At 35.4% G+C, this 14358-nt stretch overlaps 1 protein-coding gene across 5 annotated transcripts in view; it reads left to right on the top strand.

Annotated features, from left to right (window-relative positions):
• The window catches only part of TTC21B (tetratricopeptide repeat domain 21B), a 32651-nt gene extending 20163 nt beyond the window's left edge, over positions 1-12488 (top strand). Inside the window, exons 20-29 of one of the 5 annotated variants that reach the window (XM_059853006.1) lie at positions 641-829; positions 3743-3853; positions 5017-5098; positions 5836-5986; positions 6376-6537; positions 6937-7132; positions 8041-8265; positions 9809-9929; positions 11144-11211; positions 12145-12488. In XM_059853006.1, coding sequence (XP_059708989.1) covers positions 641-829; positions 3743-3853; positions 5017-5098; positions 5836-5986; positions 6376-6537; positions 6937-7132; positions 8041-8265; positions 9809-9929; positions 11144-11211; positions 12145-12222 — 1383 coding nt within the window. In that variant the 3' untranslated portion in view covers positions 12223-12488. Of the gene's footprint in view, positions 1-640; positions 830-3742; positions 3854-5016; positions 5099-5835; positions 5987-6375; positions 6538-6933; positions 7133-8040; positions 8266-9808; positions 9934-11143; positions 11212-12144 lie in introns of all 5 variants that reach the window. The other 4 variants (XM_059853004.1, XM_059853007.1, XM_059853008.1 and 1 more) reach the window with 4 other exon arrangements.
• The last annotated feature ends 1870 nt before the right edge of the window (positions 12489-14358 follow it).

Genomic DNA, 14358 nt, shown 5'->3' with positions numbered 1-14358 from the left:
TTGGTTAGAAAGATAATTGTATGTGAGGGTTTAAATACCAGTATCGGTAAGATTTATCTTGGTTAAATTCTTACTTATTTTTTACTTACAGTGTACTTCTTTCTTTCTCAAAGTTTACTTTTTTCCCCCCACTTCTTTTTCAGTTAAATTCCACCTAAGCAGTCTCCTTCTCTTACTCTTTTCTTTACTTCTTCAATTCTTCCAGGTTTCTCACTATGTCACATTTCAGAAAACTTTCCATCCTTTTGGGGTTCTTCTGTTGTTCTTTCTTCTGCCCTCAAAATTGTCCTTCTTTGTACCCATTCTCTTTGAAATATTTTCCTATTCCTTTTCCTTTTGATGCCATGTTCATTTACAGAAAAAACACCTGCATTTTGATTTCAGCAGGACTAACCTAAACATCTTAAAACAGATCTCTTCCCTTGGTTTTCAGAGAGATGCTGGAAGTTCTCCCCAGATGTTATTTTGTGTTTTAGTTCTAATTTCCTGCTAGGCAAAATGGTAGGGCAGTAAGAAGCAGAATAGTATTAGTGCTTCATTCCCTTAAAAAAAAAAAAAAACAAGTAAACTATTTTATAGTAGATAAATTAAATTAATTCCTTTGACAATTCTTGACTGCTCCCTGCTTTCCCCACACCAGGCTCGGGAATTACAAGGCAGAGTGCTTAAACGGGCTCAAGTAGAGCAGCTGGATGCAGTTCCTGCACAGAAACAGCTCGCGGCTGAGATTTGTGCTGAGATTGCAAAACATTCAACAGCCCAGCGAAACTATGAAAAAGCAATTAAATTTTACAAAGAAGCCCTTGTTCACTGTGAAACCAATAACAAGGTCAGTTCTCCCTCTGACTATTTTGCATTGTTTTTCCATTCAGTTTTTAGTTATTGCAAAATGTTTTTCCAGTTATCCACAGAATAGAATAATTTGCAATTATTTCTGCTTCATGATATACATAGAACCTTGAACTTTCTCCCCTTCATTGCTTATCATGATAGAATAGTTGCATGCACTGCTAACTTCTGCCTGTTACAAGAACTCCTGTCTCAAGTGGTGTCTGCATGCACTCACAGTGAGCCTGTCCTCAGGTACGAGTAATGATGGAGATTGTTTCAATCTTGCTTGGTGCTTGGCCTCTGAAATGAACTCCTAGTGATTTTGGTCAGTACAGACAATTTCTGTCTTTTCTGTGTCTACGTTTATCTGGGCTTGGTAGGATTCTGATTTTAGTCACAAAATGCTGCTGATCTTGAGCAGGGTTATTGTACTGCTTCTCTCTTCTCTACACAGTCTCTTTTCCACAGGTTGATGAATACAGGTAAATTCAGATTTATTTTTATCCTCCTCTTCCTTCTTACAATTTTGTAACCCTGGGCTTTGGAGATAAGAGAGGGAGAAGCAAAAGTCTAAGAAATTTATAATTATAATGAACACAAAGATAAAGTGTTATCTTTAGTGAGGTTTCTTCTAGATTAAAAATCAATAAATACAATTTTTGTTCACTTGCCATGATATGCTGTCATAATGATGTTGTATACTCAGGCGTATGTGAGCACTTCTTATTCTGATGCTTGTTATTGAACAGCTGTCACATGCACAAGCTGCTAAATACATCACTTAGTTTTAATGTTTGAACTCGTGTGTTGTGGTTCCAAGAATCCACATCCTTCCTAAAGCTACAACTTCAGTGCATTTGAGACAGGCTTTTCTCAAGACATCTTCTAAGAATGATGTGGAGATGAAAAATAAATTGAGAAAGGAATAAAAACATCCTTAAAATGGTGGTTTCTCCATTAAGAGCAAGGAGACTCCCTGTCACGGTACAGGTACAGCTGTGGCTTTTTTGTCAGCATCAAAGCCTTACTTTGTCTTTCATACCAGTACTGAAATACCAGCATAGGATTTCTCTTCAGTTCTTGCTAAAATCATACTTCTAAGAGATTCCCATTGTTACAAGATATAGACATTTATACTAAATATCTGTTAGATATTACTGAAGATTTTTTCTTTAATCCTGCTTTGCTAGCAACACAGAATGCAGTGACATCTTAGAAAATAAGTCTGAGTTTCTGATGAATAACTTGCTGTCTACCTGTTGAGTAATGAAAGCAAAATATTTTGTTACCCACAACATGTATAAAGGAGTTATCTCAATCTATTTTTATAGCTTCAGTAGATTTGAACTTGTTTTCTTCATTTTTATAAGAATTGCTAGTACAAAATTAGAATTGAATTCTTTTAGATTGCAAAATATTATTTTGAGCTGTTAAAAGTCCATCTGTCTCTTGGCACCTTCAGAGTTTACTTTCCTTAAAATTATATGTGGAAATAATGGAAGTTCCTTTGAAACTATCTGTATCTTGTTTTGTTAGAACAAAATCTCCTGTATTTTAGCCAAATGGATTGAAATACTGCATTTATTCAGGGAAATGTGAAGAGATTGCAGTCCATGTCACGGGGAGTTGTGTTGTTTTGTTTTACACAATGAAATCGGGTAGGCAGTACCCTCCCTTTGTTTCCTTGCTCAGGTAAGAGGCAATGCAGTTCCCTGAAGGAGACTTGAAGGGTACTGCAGATTGCATCATGCACATAATTTCATAGTATTGTTTGTAATGGAGTTGAAAATTGAGAGACCACTTCCACACACTAGATTCTAGTGTAGAACTCCGGTTTATTTTTTACTTCCTGCAGGAAGTATTCCTTGACTCCAAGACTGCCTTTTGGTATTCCACTGAGTTGTGCACATAAGAGCAGCAGCTTAAAGAAAGCTTTCATAGTTAAAGATCTGACATGCATGCATTCTCTGTGTCATTTCAGTGCTTACCCACCTGCCTTTTTGTTTCAGAATTACATGGTATATGTTTGAGTATGAACAGAACAGGAACTAGGAAGAAAACAGTTTTAAAACTGTGCTGGAAGCCTGCATGTTCTGAACAGGATGTTCAAAACACTCTTCTGATTCAGAAGCGCCTTTCACAAGTGTAACTAGTGAAAGAATTATCATGCAATTATAAATGTCTCCCTTTTGGAAACAAAATCAAAACAGCATTTAAATTTACGTAGGAGTGACTTACAGTTTATCTACTGCTAATTTTGCTTTGTGAACAGTTTACCTTCTGTTGGATTCAATAGAAACTTGATTAAATCTGTGGTAACTAGTGTTTATAAAGTTTTCTGTGGCATTTTATTCAGAATAGCTCAGTCTATGATGGCACTTCAGCTTTAAGAATGTATGCTGGTGTACATTTCAGTTTGTCAATATTTACTCTGTGGTGGCTTCTCGGAAGTGGATTCACACAGAGTCTTGATGTGGTAGGTTGGAAATGCAAATAAGAAAATAGTTTCTTCTGAAACTTACTTGTACTCCAGAATTAGTTGGTGAATGTTAGTGTGAGGTATTTGCTTTTTTCAATACGTTTAAAACTACTTTCACTTACATTTTTCCAAGAACATTATTCATACCAAAATACTGGTGTTTTCAGAGCAATACTCTCTGAGCAGCCCTGTTTTCAATGTACCTTTAGAATATCCCCCAAAAGAAGAAAAGTTTTGTTTCTTTTAAAAGGTGAGGGAATGAAAATGGATTACATTAATTGACTGAGAGCCCACAGGAAACAACAGAAAAGGCTCTCTCTTTAGTGGAGATACAGTTTTTCCCTGGAGCCCTGTAATATCAGGTTGATACTCAGAACTGAACCAACTTTCATCATCTTTGAATTACATACAGCTAAATATTTTAATATACAGGCAATGTTGGAACTTGCACGTTTATATCTTGCACAAGATGATACTGATGCCTGTCAACATCAGTGTTCCTTACTGCTGAAGAATGACCAAGATAACGAAGCAGCAACAATGGTATGTGCTGTTATACTAATCCTGCATCAATGCTTTTTGATGTTTGTGTGCCTGCAATATGATATATTCATAAAGCACTACTTTTAAAAGAGCCTACAGCTTTGTGATTTCAAAAAACAAAGCGAAAAATCCATGGCAACAAAATGTTTTTCTGTTTATGCCAGCTGATGTTTCAACATGAAGTTTCTAGAAGTCATAGCCATTGTTCTACCTCAATATAAAATGAGTCTTTAGAAGTAAAGGAGAAAGTAGTAAGATTGGATAAGTAAGGCTCAATGCATGTTCTATTCATAATTGGCTCAAGGAAGAAGCTATTTTTCCAGCACAGTAATATGAAAACAATTATTTTTAAAAATGCTAGGCTAAAAGAACTATTTATTTAAGGTAATTTTATAGCCTCATTCAACCTTAGTTACGCATATTTCTACTTAACAAGTTTTAATCATAGCTGCAGGTTTTGTCCAGGACTTGTATACTTCTTGGCCTAAAAGACAGCTCAATAGACTGAGCAACTTTTGATGTAACACACTAGGAGCAAAGTTATTTTAAGATGGGAATAATTTGTTTTCTCATAGCAATCTACATCTTAAATTTGTTCCAGTACGGTGTATGAACAGAAGTAATAGCACTCTTGAAATATGTTATTAAATCTACTCTATATTAGCTAACTATCAGTGGAGAGGAACTGAAATTAAAGAACTCATTTTACCTTCCCTGCTGAAGTGAGCTGTCATCTTTCTTTTACCCTAACTGTAAACTAAATTTGCTTTCCATGTGCATAATCTGCAGTTACTAGAAATAAAATTAGGAGTAAAACTATGCAATGGCAAATAAACATGTTTGAAAGATATGGCAGACCACTTAATTACCTTTTAATTTTCACCTTATGTGAAAAGGTGTTCATGTACTTGTTCATTATTACCTGTGTGTGTTGTACATTGTGTTTGTTTTCCAGAGAGTAATAAAAAGTCCAAGTGATCTTGCTTTTGTGCAGCTCCTGCAGCACTTTAAAGCTATAGTTTTAGCTCTCTGCATTACCACAGTTCATTAGTGCTTTCTCCCAAATTTACCCTAAACCAAGACAATTATTTATAAATTTTTTTAACATTTTCACAATTTATAATACCTTGTTTTGTTTTCTCTAATTTTTTTCAATACTGTAGATGATGGCTGATCTCATGTTCAGGAAGCAAGATTATGAACAAGCTGTTTTTCATTTCCAGCAGCTCCTGGAACGCAAGCCAGGTGAATGTTTAGCAGTGATACTTTTAATTTGTTCTGATACATAGTTCTAATGAAAGAGATTAATAAATAGCTGAATAAAAACTCTTTGATTAAAAAGAAATGTTTTATATATAATGTAATGGATACTGAAGCCAAAGACCATTCCCATATATAAAAACATAAAGATGTTTTAAGGGAATATGATAAAAACTATTTCTTGTAGATACAGTAATTTACTTTTCTGCAATGTTATGTGCATAGTTTACCTTAAACCAGATACAAATAGGGTGTTATTTACTTGTTCACTGTAAAGCACTTTCTTTTGTATTAAAAGTGTCAAGTGCATGAGCACAAAGGTGATATTTTATTTTAAGACTAATAGAGGAAGCTTGTCTTGGACAGCAGTAAGGTTTAACAGTTTTCAAGTCAGGACCAGAGAGAAAGCTACTAAAATCTATTAAAATTTTACTATAATGAATGTAAAGCTTTCTAGTGGACTTTGAAAGAAGTCATGAGAGTGCAGCAAATGGTTTTGAGTGCTTTTAAAAGTGAGGTACAGTTGTACTTCTATAAAAACCCGTATAAAGATATTGCAAGTATCACTTGACATCTTCATTCTTGTATCTGAGGTCACTGTGTAATGTGCCTTATGTATTAAATTTTTGTATGTGAAAAAATTAAGGCAGGATCATTATTTCTTACCTTATTCATATAGCAAATAAATAGAATTACAGTCTGCTAATTATTTGTATATTTAGATAACTATGCAACCCTCTCTCGATTAATTGATCTGTTAAGAAGAGCCGGGAAATTAGACGAAGTCCCAAGATTTCTTTTAATGGCTGAAAAACATTCTTCCAGAACAAAGCTTGAACCAGGATTTCACTACTGCAAAGGACTGTATCTTTGGTACTTGCAATTGTTATTAATATTTATTTCACTATGAAGTATAGAGTTAAATTAATTTTCTTGTCATACATTATCATTTAAAGGTGCTATGTTGATTTAATTAAGGTGTCAGAGTTTAAAGAAATTCTGTTTCTTTGAATATCTCAGTATGTTCTTCCAAGTTCAATAATGTAATTCTGTTTATCTTCACATTTTATAACTTGTCAGACTATTTTTAGTTTGCAAAAACAAGATCCTTGCAATAGAATGCGTGCTGTCCAAACCTTGCAATAACGGTGTGTGCAAATGGGTAATCTGTTTTTAAATACTTGCGTTTATTGGGATGTGGGTGGAATTTGGAACAGACCATTTTACTTGCCCAGCTTTAAATGTTTTAATTATCCGTGTAGGTACACAGGTGAACCAAACGATGCACTGCGGCATTTTAATAAAGCTCGAAAGGACAGTGACTGGGGACAGAATGCAGTCTACAATATGATTGAAATTTGTTTGAACCCAGATAATGAAACTGTGGGTGGAGAAGTCTTTGAAAATCTCGATGCGGACATAGGGTAGGTGAATTAAATAAATATTGCTTAGGTTATTCTGTCCTCTCCTACTTCTGCTGCCCCTTGACAATGTGCAGCAATTTAAATTGCCAGAACTTTGAGATCATCTAGTGCTTTGAGTATTCTGTGTTATTGTGAGAGACCTTTCTATACTGTAACAAGTGAGTCTCAAGCAGAAAATGTAGAAGATTTTCTCTGGAATGCTGGTCACTTGCAATGTTACAATCAGCTTGTTGGGTTGGAATTGCTGTTGTTGAAGACAATCAATGGAGAATGCCTGTATATTAGTGCCATTTCTCTACAAAATGGCATATCTTTAGCACAGAAGCATTTCTAACTTGTAGTTAGTTTGGTGTGTATTAAAAAAACAAGCTTCTATGAACATTTTTTTTCTGACAGTAGTAATTCAACAGAAAAGCAGGAGTCTGTGCAGTTGGCTGTAAGAACAGCAGGAAACCTGCTGAAGGAACTCAAGCCTCAAACCATTCAGGGTCACATTCAGCTGCGAATCATGGAGAATTATTGTCTCATGGCAACCAAACAAAAATCAAGTGTTGAACAAGCACTGAGCACTTTCACAGAAATAGTTGAGGCTGAGGTTAGTAACCTGTCTCATTTCCTTACTCTTTCCTTTCATGCTACTACATTTTTTTAAACTAGTCTCGCAGTTTACATTTAGCAACAATGGCATGTGTTAGTGCTGTTTGCTCTAAGGATTATTCTTCTATCAAAGAAGATTTTATATAAAATTTGAAAAAGGCGTTTCTTTTTTTTTTCATGCACTATGACAAATGTATTTACAGCACAACCTTAAAAGAGATGTAAAGGCAGAATACCAACAGTGAGTCAGGAGCACTGAGAAGGAGAAGGAATAATTTCAGTTAGCTCCTGATACAACTACTCTCTGCATGTAGGAGTTGCAGTTGCAAGATGTCACCCCCATTCTCATCCTTTACTAAAGAAGTCAAAAATTGCATTTGTGCCAGGAGTTCTTACTGCTTGCTTTTGAGGCTCTTGCCTAGAATGGTGGCTTTTAAGAATCCTGTTTGTTTATATCAAGCTTGGATGCACACAGTTTAGACATTAAATTTTTAGGAGCCGTACACCTAATAAGAAGAATCAGAGTCCCTTTCGCTAATATTTGACAGGCACTTCTGCAAGTGAAAAATACCACTTTTATTGTAACTTCCAAGTGACTCCAGATTTTATCTGAAGTGTTTATTTGTATCTAAAAAGTATAGCTCTTAGTGGTATCTGATTTTTTTCTTGTGAGATGAAATACCTGTGGATTTTTTTAGCATTTCTTTTGCCTGGTGGTTATCATGATTACAGAAATAATTGTAGACTAGGTGCAAAACATGTCTGTAAGATTAGATGCTGTATCTTTATTTCCTGAGATTTAGCTTTTAGTTTAGTTTTTAGATACCTGATGAAAGTCTTACTTTAAAAAAAAATTAAAATAAAAATTAAAAAAGCATCAAGCAGTCACTGTACTTTCTACTGCAGAAGGATCATATACCAGCACTTTTGGGAATGGCCACGGCCTACATGATCTTGAAACAGACTCCAAGAGCCAGAAATCAGTTAAAACGGATTTCAAAAATGAGCTGGAATCCCATTGATGCAGAGGAGTTTGAAAAGAGTTGGCTTCTGCTTGCAGATATATACATTCAATCTGCCAAATACGATATGGCAGGTGAACTTCTAAAGCGATGCCTTCGTCATAACAGAGTAAGTCAGTGCACACTGAAAGTAACCTTAGAACCTTTCTATTTTAATTCATCAAAATGTTTACTTTTCCTCTGAAACAGAATTTTGAAATATATTTATTTGTTCATTTGCCTGGTATTTGACTTATTAAGGAGAAGTAAACCAAAAGAAGACAGGAAACCAGCAACTTCACGCTGGAGGGTAGTAAAGAAACCTGTGAGTGCTGCTTAGTCATTTTTGTTCATGTTTGTAGCAACTTCCACAGGTGTCAGCAGAGGGGACTCTAAAAGCGTGGAGTGTTTATGAAATGTCAGAGATGCATTTTACAGTCTCACAAAGCTGATGAAGAAAGATGTGGCTGTGTAAATTTTGGAGACTTGCTCCATTTACTGACATGCTATCTTCATATTTTATGTTTCTAAACATTTATGTTCATAAGCCTGCTACAGTGCAGGATTATTTTTTTAATGGTGGTATTAATCTTTTCCTATGACAATACTGTCTGGTAGATTATCAGGGAACAAGGCCTAATGTGTTGTTTACCTCAGGGTTCCTGAGCAGGCAAACTCCTTTGACTATGGGAACACACATAGATCATAGCTTCTGCTTATTTTTCATTTTGATCAGCAAAAAGGTGATCGTGTTTTTCTCTCTTGACTTTCCTTCACATGAGGCAGTCCAGTAGGCTGGTGTTACATACACACTGTGCTGCAGGTTCAGGGTACTGTTTGTAGAGCACAGATTTGGTTTAGAAGAGGACACAATGCTTATACTTTTTTTTATTAATTCATTGCTATAGAAGGTATGGTTCATTATTTGGTTACATTTTAGCAACTTCTGAGAGAGATGTTTTTTGAACACTTTATTTCTAAACATAAAATTGAAAGACAGCTACAAGAGTTCTTGGTCTAGTGCTATTATGTACTTTTGCAGAGAAGCCTCTTTAAAATAGGGTGTTCCATTTCAAAATCTATGTAGTTGGAGGATAAAGACGAGTCATCTCCCAAAACAAGACTTATCTTGAAATAGATGGTCTGTTGAGCAGGTGTATCCCATGAATACTGCTTTTTTGTAGTAATTACCAAGTGCAAAAACATAGCCTACCAAGTAATTTGTTTTCTTCTAAAAAGTTTGAGATCCATGAGGGACTTAGATAAACAGGCTCTGCTTATAGCAAGGAGGACAGCAGATTAGAAGTGTGTATATCTGGCTCGTGGCAAAGCAGCACAGGAAAGAGAGGGACTTCTCTCCAACTTGCATGCAAAGCTGGTAAGCAGGAATTGTGCTATAGAAAGAGATGTTGAATAGTTTACATCTTCACATACCTTGTCAATCCAGAAGACAATATTTTATGTGGTGTTCTCCAGTTTGGAAGACTTGATTGGATTGAGAAAACATGTTACTGTGATTCATTAGTTTTTTTTCATCTTGTGTCATCACAGTTAGAACAAGTATCACTTTTATTTTCCAATTGTATGGATCTAGAGTGTGTTAGCAATTAATTTGTCAGTATTATTGCATGCAAGCTTAAATAAAGTTTTGAATGAATATTTATATTTTGCAGTCATGCTGCAAGGCTTATGAATACATGGGATACATAATGGAAAAGGAACAGGCATATAAGGATGCAGCAATAAATTATGAGATGGCCTGGAAATATGGAAACCAGACGAATCCAACAGTAGGCATGTATATATAACAAATAAAGTATGATTTTGGGCACTATGGTAGGAGTGAAACAACTACTTTTTACTGGAAAGTCTGCTTTTAATTTTCCATAGAAATAAAGTATCACTGGTTTTCCTCACATAAAACCACAGATGTTTAAAGGTGTACTGAACATGGAAAACCCTCATGGCAAGAGGCAGCAGCTTTATGATACTTCAGAAGTTTCTGCTTACTGTTGTAGTACAAGGTTAGATCTGAAACAGTTGCAGTTGGCTGTTTGTGAACCAAGTTCTCTGCATGTACAGCTTTAATAATGTATTTATAGTAATCTACTATATACTGTTTGTAGTAGAGAGTCTTCTATAATTATATATGTATATGATGGTGGCAGGTCACTGATTTGTTTATTTCATTTTTGATTCAAATTATCTATATGGATGAGGTTTTATGTACATGAGTGAGGATTTTAAAAAAAATATTTTAAGTGTCTTTAAATTTATCTATTTTAAAAAAGATGGCCAACTGAAAACTTGAGTCACTAGTCAAGGTTCAGTTTGGGTAATAAATTGAAATTCATACTAAATCATCACATATTAAGACAGTTTCAATGTAGGAAACACTTTGTGAAGAGGATACATAGGAATAAATGCCATTTTCTTACTCAACACCTAGAATCTGTCTGAGTGATAGACTTGAGCTTTACCTCTTAGGTTGCAAGTATCAGCCTGGCATGTTGCTATGCAGCTTAGCTATTCCATGTGACTTTTTATATCAGTGGTCTCCTGACACTGGTACTGAATAGCATTTTAATTCCCTGGTTGTCCCTTTTTTTTTTTTTTTCCCTCTATTTTCCGTGAATAATGGAATTACCTTTACAGAGGGACAGTGTATTGCAGGCCACAGTGAGAAACTCTGTGGGATACCATGGTAATTGAAAGAACGCAGCCATTATGTATTCCCTCTAGTAGCACATGCTCTCCAGAATAATGTCTCCTTTTGATTCAGACATAGCTATCAGTGTGTAAAAGACTTTTATTTACTACTTGAAGTGACTTTCAGTAGAAATTTTGATCATTACTAGGCTTATATGACACAACAGTAGGAAAAAAAAACCTTTAGAAACACTTGGTGACCCAAAATAAATTCAAATGTGATATTTTTATTATTCAATACAGAAACTGAAATTGTTGCTTTTCCTCTCCCCCCTCTCCCCTCACCCCTTTAATTCCAGGCTACAGGCTGGCTTTCAATTACCTGAAAGGGAAGAGATATGTTGATGCAATTGATGTTTGCCATAAGGTAGAATTTGTATGTGTTTAATACTCTGTGTCCTGTAGTAACATTCTTTACATAATGACCCTTCTTTTTGATTGAGTTCACATTTCTAAAATACATAGCTTAATGTTGGAAAAGTGCCTTATCTAAAAAGTTAAATATCCTCTTCATAATTGCTCTGTCTTGAGCTCCATGGAAGCAGATGAATGGAAGTGACAGACTGTCATATGTGAAGGGATATTCAAATGGCACTGCCTTCTTTTGGCCATGCCGTTGGCACTCGGTGAATCCATACAGAAGTATAGATGAAGAAATTTATCAAATCAAATATTAGTATCAGAAGGCACTGTTAGAAAGTAACTTGAGGCATTAACTTTGTATGGTCCAAACATAAGCAGAGCAAATGCAGAGTAAGAAGAAGAGCTACTATTAAAGAAGTAGAGGGAATATTATGAATTAATAATTATTCATATTAATAATAAAATAAATTAAATTTGCTCTTTTGGGGAGAATGAAAGATAATTATGAAGGGCAAAATGAATGGAAGGGTAAGAGAGAAGAAGGAATTGAAGGGGAGAAGATGAAGTAGGTAGAATATGCTAAGAAAGAGCCAAGGGAATGAAAACATAAAGGCAGTTAATCATTGCAGAGAAAGTTTGCTTAAAACCTCAGAAATGTCTCCAGAGGTGCCTTCTGATTCATGCATTTCAGGCCTCCCAGAGGCTTTAGCCTTGGACCCCCGTGTCTTTTGCACCAAGCTGGAAGGACAGTGGAAATGAAGCCAAGTGTCTCTGATAGAGGTGGTTTTGACTTGCATGTGTGGTGGTCTCCATCCACAATAAAATATTTGTGTGTTCTTAAAACAAACTTGTTGTTTTTTTAGTTTTAAAATGTATCAGCTCAATGATGAGGGGGATTGCCAACTCAGAACTTTTGGCTTGTATTGTCTTTTGACAGGTCCTTAAAGTACATCCAAACTATCCGAAGATCAGGAAGGAAATAATGGACAAGGCCCGTGCCTCTCTAAGAAACTGAATTTGGTTTTTTTATGACTCATGGAGTTCTGTTAACCAGACTTTGGAAACTATGAATGAAATACTGCAGTGACAGAGACCATGTCAGCAAAAAAATACTGTGGATATGATTAATTTAACTATATTAGAGACCTGGATTATTTTTATGAAAAATCTGCAACCCTGAAAGAAATTGTATTTGTTCTCATTCAGGATGGAATACTGCTCCCACATGTGTTATGTGAAGTGTCATCAGCATTATAAAAAGGTTTTGAACATATAACTCAATATTTTGTTGTGTTTATTTGAAACAACACTAAAACAACAACCTGCCTTATCTACTGGAGGTGCATTATTAAAGATGCTGGATTTTAGTTCATGTAAACCATTATTTCATAATTACAGTGTAATCTTTATTAGTACAGGTGTATTTCTAAATTAGGAGAGGGTTTTAATTCTACATATATTAAATATGTGCTTTATTTTAAAAAAAGTCTTGAAAACAAACAACTATGTGCATTGTTCTCAATTAAATTTATATTTTTAATGAAAATGTACCAGTTAAAATTTAGATCCTATGTAAATACTGAGTAAAGACTTCCACAGATCTGCAAGTCTTACATAAAATTTACTTTTTGCTCCTGCTATTATCTACCTCTTAGATTTCCATGAAGAGAACTGTTCTTAATTTGTAGTGGATAGTCTTTCAACACTGTATGTGTAGATAGCATAGTCATATGCAGAAATTGGCACTCATTTTGTTTCATCTCCATAAAACATCTTTTTAGGGAAATAACTTTTATTACAGGGGATTATGATCTTGTCTCACATACAGAATACACCTGTCAATCTTTAGGGGAGCAGTAGCGTGTCATGAATGAGTGAAAGGAAGGAGAAAGATCAGGTTTCTTTTCACTGATGGAGAATTTCTGAAAAAACCCTGTTGCACTGCTGTATTTGGTTTTTAAACAGCACTTGATGTGGTATGTGTAAGACACATACCACATCAAGTAATGCTTTAAGAAAAGTAATGTTTTGGCATGAAAAGGGAATTCTTAATGGTAGTGACTAAGTTTATATATTTTATAAGCAATTTGAGGTTTTGGCTTTTCCTATTGACATTGTGTAAAGTCACTTTCAGTTTGATTTTTGGGTTTCTTTTTAGGGCAACTCAGTGTTAAGGCTACCAAAGGGAGCCCATTTGCTGTTGAATCTAATCTTGCTTATCAGTAACTGGGTGCTGTATCTTGGGGAATTTTTAGCCTTGTTTTCTGAATACATTGAGGTGCATCACTTGGACATTGATGGTGCCTGCTGGTGGTTTCTAGGTCCTGCATTCCAGTGACTTTGGGGCTGTTGGTCAGCTAAACTAAAATGAATAGATGTGTCTCAGGACTGTAACACTTCTGCAAGATTTGTGTGGATATTAGAATGGAGAAGACTCAAGTAAGTGGCCTCTTCTTCCCTAGGGGTCCTTGAAACTTTTATTATGGCTTTGTCCTTTCTGTTTGAGCACTATCAGTCAGCGTGTACGTGACTGCCCCCTGTTTCTTGCATGTAAGTTTTGCAGCATGACAGAGCTCAGAGGAGGAAAATTTAGTATACTGGGGAAAAACTGATGGTGTTGGAGTGGAATGGAGGAACATGAAAAGATCTGGAGAATGCTGAGGATGGGGGAACTCTGACAGGTTGGCTATGGGGGTCAGTAGGTTATAAATTCTTAAACTATGCTCGTTGGTGGGGTTTTTACTATTAAAAGAATAGGTACTGAGGAAGCTTCTAGTGAAACAACATTTCTTTGTACACAGCCTTATTCATGCAGGATCAACGTGTTGTTACTTCCTGGATAACATAGCAATAACATTTAGCTGAACTTCAGAATAAAAATAGGTGCAAGATGTTTTCAAAAACATCAAGACACCTGCCTCTGATTTCTTTTTCTCATAAGATGGACATTCGCCTTTCATAAGGTAGGTGTGACAGACTAAGTTATGTCAATGGTAAGACACAGAAATTAGTGGATAGAAATGAGCTGAGACTTCAGCTTTCTATGGCTACCTTTTAGTGAAGAGTTTTATGTATACCCTGTGCAGGTAGGATTTCTGAATTCCCATTAGCTGTCTAGGCACTGGTGTCTTTTTATATGTGAGGTTTCTAA

The sequence above is a fragment of the Haemorhous mexicanus genome, chromosome 8, assembly GCF_027477595.1.
Source record: "Haemorhous mexicanus isolate bHaeMex1 chromosome 8, bHaeMex1.pri, whole genome shotgun sequence".
NCBI classification, from domain to species: domain Eukaryota; kingdom Metazoa; phylum Chordata; class Aves; order Passeriformes; family Fringillidae; genus Haemorhous; species Haemorhous mexicanus.
This window is presented reverse-complemented; position numbering and strand designations above follow the sequence as displayed.